A 6,873-nucleotide genomic window follows, 5' to 3' on the forward strand; every position below is an offset into this window, starting at 1 on the left:
TCCCGGCTGCTGTGGGGCTTTGTGGCCAAGTGCAAGAGCACAGCGGGCCCCACCACCCCATCAGCACGAAGCTGCCACCACCGAGTCACCCAGCTCCGAGCCTTGCAGGTTTCCTCTCCCTGGCATGGGGTGCTGGTGCCCTTCAGGGGCAAGTGCTCACTTCCCTGGCTGGGGGAGCAGCTTCCTTGGGGTGTACAGACAATGTGGCCATGCCTCTTTCTCCCCATCTCCTGGCCCTGCTAGCCCCCAGGCCAGCTGTCCTCTCTGGAGGCTCCCCCCCACCCCTCACCCCCCGCTCACATCTTAGCCCCCTGGGAAGGGGCATGTCTGCTTGGCTGATGCGCCCATCGTGATGGTCAGTAGCCAGAACTGAATCACATGGCCACCCCCAGAGCTAGAGAGTAGGGTCTGTGGGGTAGAGGGGTTCCCCAAGGAGTCAGGATGCTGTTATGAAGCGAAGGGGTGGACGCAGGTAGCCTCATGCAGGAGCCTCGCGCAGGTGCTCTCTCGTGCTGTCATCGCACCTCACCCCATACTCACAGGCCAGTAACACAGCCACGCACTGTTCTGGATGCCTGTCCTCATGGGGTTATGCTCCCAGTAAACCCCAGAAGTGCACACCCAGACACGCGGTGCGTAGCGTCACTGCTGTGGCGTGAGCTCTAGGGGGAGGCTGGTAGACATAACAGAGCATGACCCCCCTGCACTGGGAACCCTTTCTCCTGCCCAGCAAAGGCCGCCAGCACATTCCCCATGAACTGCCCTTGTCAGGGATGTTCAGGGTAACATGTGACCCCGGGGTCACCAGACCAGAGAGGAGGGGCCCCAGAGGAGGTGCTGGGAGATACTTCCGCTGGCCCTTGTGCCTGTGTCCAAATCCCAACTTAGCCTCTGTCCCGGGCTCTGTGCTGGGGGCTCGGAGGGACTACCTCTGGTCCTCCGGGAGCCACGAGGCCAGCCCCCAGCCCGGCAGCAGGGTTCTGGGCAGGCTGGGCCTGACTGGCACTGAGGCTGTTGTTAGGATTGTTGTCAGCTAAGACCGGGATAAACCGGGCTGGACATGGGGGCCCACAGAAGGTCAGAGGTGCGGCTCCCCCACAGTGGAAGCTGAGGTGGGTGCAGGCTTTGAAGGGGTGACATGCACCAGGTTGTGGAGCCTTTTCCAGGCACCTAGGCCTGCTGCCTGAGGCCCTGCTCCCCAGTGGGGTGCCACTGGCCAGACCAGCAAGGTTTGGTCAGGCCCTGGGCCCTGTCTCCACCAGCCATGAATTTCTCCCCTTTCACTTCCTTCCTGTGACGGTTTGGGGTTCCTGAGATTGGGGAGCCACGGAAGCGTGTAGAGCAGGGTGTGACCGCGTCACAGGCTAACTGGCACTGTCTCCCAGGTGTGGGGCTAGAACTGGGGGGTGGGAGGCAGCAGTGGTATGAGCCTCCACTGATGAGAGCCAGGGCTGGACGGCAGCTGCCCCCACCCAGGGGGCAGGAGCATACTTTGGGCCTGAGGTCACAGGGGTATTGGACTGTGACCAACTTGGCCACATACACACTTTCTATTCCTGGGTCTCGGGCTCCAGCACCAAATATGGAGCTGTCCAAGTCTGCTCCCTCGGCTTAGGTGGAAGCACCAGCGGCACCACGAGACCCCACCCTGCACCATGGCTGCGCCGAGTCAGCCCGCACCAGCCCACAGCCAGGGCCATCCAACTGCGTGTCCACTCCTGGGTGTGCTTCACCTTGCTTTAAAAATGCCCAGAACTGGGCCTCCCTAGTGGTCTAGGGATTAAGTCAGCGCTGTCACCACTATGGCCCGAGTTCGATCCCCGGCCAGGGAGATACCCACACGGCGCAGCAGCCCTCTCTTGTCTACCCGCTGCTCCCCTCAGTAGTGTGTTTCAATGGATCTGCCTGTTCTGCTCCCCACTCTGTCTCTGGTGAGTCCTCTCACCCCAGAAGTGCACACCCAGACACATGGTGCGTAGGGTCACTGCTGTGGCGTGAGCTCAGAGGAGGCTGTGACATGATGGGGGTAGGCATTTTAGGGGAGCTGGAGTGGGCCCGGGCAGAAATATGATTTTTTTCAGGGGCTGCCCAGATCCCAGACCCCCTTCTGGGGAGCCCCTTCCTATACCCCTAGCTCTGCACCTAAGCATGACCCTGCCCCAGACCCCAGTCTGGAACCCCAGTCTCTGCTCCTTCGGGAGATGATTTTTTGAATGAAGGCATGCGGTCAGGGGCAGCGTGGAGGCCTGAGACAGCAGCCGGGTTGGGTTTGAGAAAGAGCAGGAGGCTGGGAGATGGGGCAGAGAAGAGGCCAGGGGAGAAGTGGGGTGTATGGACACAGGACCTGGGAACCCGCGCCCCACGCCCTCGGGGTCTGCAGAGGAGTGGCATGGCCTCGCTTGCACTTTAGATGCATGTCTCTGACTACTGAGTGAGTCGATGAGAGGAAGCCCGTTCCCTGTGTGCCTACTGTGTGCCAGCACTGAGCTGAGCAGCAGGGAGAGGGGTCCCTCTGGCGAAGCCCCTCTCAGCATCCCACAGCGGCGCCTCCCCGGAAGGCACCTTCTCCCGGCCACCGGCCCTTTGCTCGCTTGTGTGTTCCAGGCAGTCAGGGGACAGGCCCCAAGCCTGTCTTATTCTCTTGAGACACCTGTGGGCTGTTGGCCCAGTAGGCATCACCCTAAGGACAAAACAGGGTCACAGACAGTCTCCCTGTTCTCCCTTCCAGACCTTTGTCTGTGAGAAGCAAAGTCCAGGGCAAGGGCTGGGGAAGCCAGCCTGGGCTTCTGGACCGGGTAGGCATCCCCACGTAGCTGGAACACACCACCTTGACTGTCAGTGAGCTCGCCATGCTGGCGCCTTGGCCATGCAGTGCCTAGGCTGGCCTGAACCCCGGGCCATGCTGGAAGGTCTCCCGGCTACCGGGCAGTCGGCCCTCTGGGGCAGCCCCAGGCCTGGTTGGAACTGTGGGCCCTCGGACCACAGTCTGCCCGCCTGGTTTTGACAGCCTCTCACGTGCCTGGCTGGCCTGGGCCGTGATGACCGCACTTTGTAGGTGGCACTTGGGAAACTCACAGGGGAGTCCTGCCCAGACCTCGGCCCACGGCCCACTGCCCCCGAGGGAGGACACAGAGCTCTGACCCAGGGGCGGAGGGTCCACAGTCACTGTTGGCTCTGGCTGGTCTTGGTGGGGTTCTTGGGTCATGGAGGCCAGCAGCCTGCCTGAATGTGGTGCCCGTCTCTTGCAGACCGGCCAGTTGCTGCAGGAGGCTCCTGGTGTTTTGGGAAGAGACCATGTCCACATCCCCCCACTGTCTGCCCCGGCTGCTCTGGGGCACCCGGCGGGAGCGGGTTTGCACCCTGTTCATCATCAGCTTCAAGTTCATGTTTTTCATCTCCATCATGATCTACTGGCACGTTGTGGAAGAGCCCAGGAACCCGAGACAGCTCTCTAGCCTGCCCCTCGACGTGCCCTGCCCCCGCCTCCTGCCCCCCGCCCGGTCCCCCGGCAGCCCCCCTCCCGGCAACATCTTCTTCCTGGAGACTTCCCACCGCACCGACCCCACCTTCCTGTTCATGTGCTCGGTGGAGTCGGCGGCCCGCGCGCACCCCGAGGCCCGCGTGCTGGTCCTGATGCAGGGGCTGCGGGCCGGCGACGCCTCCAACGCCTCCCTGCCCCGGCGCCGGGGCCTGTCGCTGCTGCGCTGCTTCCCCAACGTGCGGCTGCGGCCGCTGGACCTGCCCGCGCTGCTCCGGGGCACCCCCCTGGCGGCCTGGCACGCGGCGGCCTGGCGGCGCTGGGAGCCCTACCTGCTGCCCGTGCTGTCCGACGCCGCGCGCCTCGCGCTCCTGTGGAAGTTCGGCGGCGTCTACCTGGACACCGACTTCATCGTCCTCAAGAGCCTGCGGAACCTGACCAACGTGCTGGGCAAGCAGTCCCGCTACGTGCTCAACGGCGCCTTCCTGGCCTTTGAGCGCCACCACGAGTTCCTGGCGCTGTGCATGCGCGACTTCGTGGCGCGCTACAACGGCTGGGTCTGGGGCCACCAGGGCCCGCAGCTGCTCACGCGCGTCTTCAAGAAGTGGTGCGCCCTGCGCAGCCTGGGCGACAGCAGCACCTGCCGCGGCAACAGCACCTGCCGCGGCGTCAGCGCGCTGCCCTGCGAGGCCTTCTACCCCATCCCCTGGCAGGACTGGAAGAGGTACTTCGAGGACATCAGCCCCGCCGAGCTGTCGCGCCTCCTCCACGCCACCTACGCCGTGCACGTGTGGAACAAGATGAGCCAGGGCACGCGCCTCCAGGCCACCTCCCGGGCCCTGCTGGCCCAGCTCCAGGCGCGCTACTGCCCCACCACCCACGCGGCCATGAAGGGGGACTCCTGACGGCCGCCGGGCCCCCCACCCCAAGGGAAAAGGGTCTCCGCCTTTCTTACTGGGGACGTGGAGATGAGGCCAGGCAACGATGAAGTTCTCTGCCATGAATGGAGACCCGGAGTCTAAATGAAGCTGCAGCAGGGGGAGCCTGGGGAGAGCCATCGAGAGCAGCGCTGCCTCCCACTCTCCCAGCCCACGCTTTTATTAAAGACTTGAACAAAGGAACGAGAAGATAGCACGCACTTGTGGCTTTGCTTATACAGATTAATGAGTTACTGCTGAAAACGAGTTTACCAGGGTGGGAGGGAGCACACGCCAGCACGTCCTCAGAGAACAGGAGTCAGTTCTGGGAAGAAGTTCTGTTTGCAGAACTGAACTTCCGAAGTCCTGGCACTCCGCATACAGAGTCAACAGGTGCTCTCCAAAGACTCCAGCTCCCCGCAGGGCAGCAGGCTCCCGACATGTCAGCCCAAGGAGTATTCTTGAAGGCACCCTGGGACCTGTTCCTACAAGCCAGTGTGAGACTTGTGGGGATGCCCCCTGGGCCAGCAACGGTCTCAGTGGAGGTGACAAGTGCAGGGACGGCCCCCCAACCAGAATCGGCAGGAGTGAGCCGGGGGCACATGAGGCTGACATGTCAGTGTAGATGCCATGTTCTGGCACCTCCTCTGGACAGGGAGGGGCCCAGAGATGCCTCCTGGGCTGTGCCTTTTGCCTCTTTTGCCTCGTAGCATCATCTTTGCCATCAAATGAGCCAGCCTAGCAGCTGGCACTTAGCGAGTTACATGCAACTCACAGGGAATAGGCTCGGCAAGAACCGGGGTTTGGGCCCTTGGCTGGCTGAGGACTGAGCTCAGCGCGGGAAGGAAGCTGGCCAGGGGAGCTGTCTGGAGGAGCTGAGTCTGCCAGCCAGCGGCGGGGACGCGGGGGAGCTTCGACTTCCATCACAGTCTGGACTCCTCCCTGGACCCCCCACCTGAGCCCTCTGCCCCCCTCAAGCTCCCAGTCACCTTTGCTCCCACAGCCCAGCTGTCCCCTCATCGGGACTCCATTTCTTTGACTGAGTCAGCACGAACCCCGTCATTTCAGCTGAGTCATGCGCTGAGTCTTCAGAACATCACGACCCTCCCCGCTGGGCCTGATGTCTCTGGGTGTCCCGGCCTCTGGGCGACCCCAGCGTCATGAAGACCCGCTGGGCAGGAGGCGCACTGAGGGCCGGCGGCCGTGCTTCCTCCCGCCACTGGGGGCGGCGCGGGCGGCGTCAGCCTTGATGCCCGCCTGGGGAAGTCGGGGTGCGGGCCCTCCAAGCGAACACACTCAAGAAGCGCTCATCCTACTGGGAGGACACAACAGGGAGAGATGGTCCTGGAGGCTTAGAGAGAAATGAAGCGCCCCCCCAAGTGCCTGCGAGCCCTTATTCTATTCAAAATGGTGATGGGCCCAAACAACGGGTGCTCCACGCGGCTGCAACACTCACCAATGGTCCTGAGGATCCATTTCGTGTTATGTGTATTTTACCACAATCATTTTAAAAATAATAATAATGAAGAGATAGGATGTGGGAGGCGAGGTCAGGAAGCAGACGGTCAAGTCCGTGGCTGAACTGGAAATCCACCCGACGGAGCAGTCTCCACGGGGACAGGAATCCCCAACCTAAATTTCCTCCAGTTTCAGGGAAGTTGAAGCGCCTTCCTTTTTGGCTGGCTACCTCCCGCTGATTTAATACCATGAAACATTCTAAGGACCGACCTGTCTTGGTCACGCAGGACCACGCTGGCTGCAGGGCATACGTGTCAGTTTAACGGGAAGTGGCGGTGACTGGGCCGGGCTGCAGGCGCCCCCCCTTTATGTCACCAGTCCTCGCTCACTCCGCAGCAGACGCTAATCCTGACTCTGCTTTGCAAGGTCTCAAAACACCTTCTTATCTGTGGTCACTGTCATGTTGACATGGCCCCCGCCTTACACCTCTGTCCCCGCGGGGACTGCCCTGCCACACTCATCTCCATTTCTGTCTTGCAGCTGGGACACCAGGCCCCATTCCCTGCCATTCCCTCCCTCCATCCCGGTTCTGCTTTTGTCTCTTCTAGCCCCACGTTCCCTGTTCCCCGCCTCAGGGAAGCCCTTGCTTGCCTCAGATGAGCTGATAGTCCCAGAATCTTTCAGGAAATCTTAGAAAGGAGATGAATTCAAACCTGGATATTTCTTTACCAGGAAACTCCACATCCTACCCATTCTAGGAAAACAAATAAATATATATATATTTTAAATTACAGTCAATAAAACCCCCAAATGGTTCTGTGATGCTTTGGTAGAAAACCAACAACAACAGAGACAGCTTTTCACAGAATGGATTTCTGGTCATTGCAAAATGATCATAAACTGCCCCAACTTCCCACGGAGACTGAAAGGAAAAGGAAAATTCATTGGCAAACAGATGGGCTTCTTTTTTAAATTATTTATTTATGCATACAAGAACTGGGGTATAGGCCAGAGGTATGG

The 6,873-nt window shown here is 60.8% G+C and overlaps 1 protein-coding gene across 1 annotated transcript; it reads left to right on the top strand.

Annotated features, from left to right (window-relative positions):
• Positions 1-3,294: 3,294 nt before the first annotated feature.
• A4GALT (alpha 1,4-galactosyltransferase (P1PK blood group)) lies at positions 3,295-4,383 on the top strand (the record flags this gene model as incomplete). The annotated part of the gene is made up of 1 exon (XM_084254885.1): positions 3,295-4,383. The coding sequence occupies one exon, from the start codon at positions 3,295-3,297 to the stop codon at positions 4,381-4,383; it is 1,089 nt and encodes a 362-aa protein (XP_084111011.1).
• Positions 4,384-6,873: the final 2,490 nt, after the last annotated feature.

The sequence above is a fragment of the Talpa europaea genome, assembly GCF_964194135.1.
Source record: "Talpa europaea genome assembly, chromosome: 15".
Taxonomy (NCBI): domain Eukaryota; kingdom Metazoa; phylum Chordata; class Mammalia; order Eulipotyphla; family Talpidae; genus Talpa; species Talpa europaea.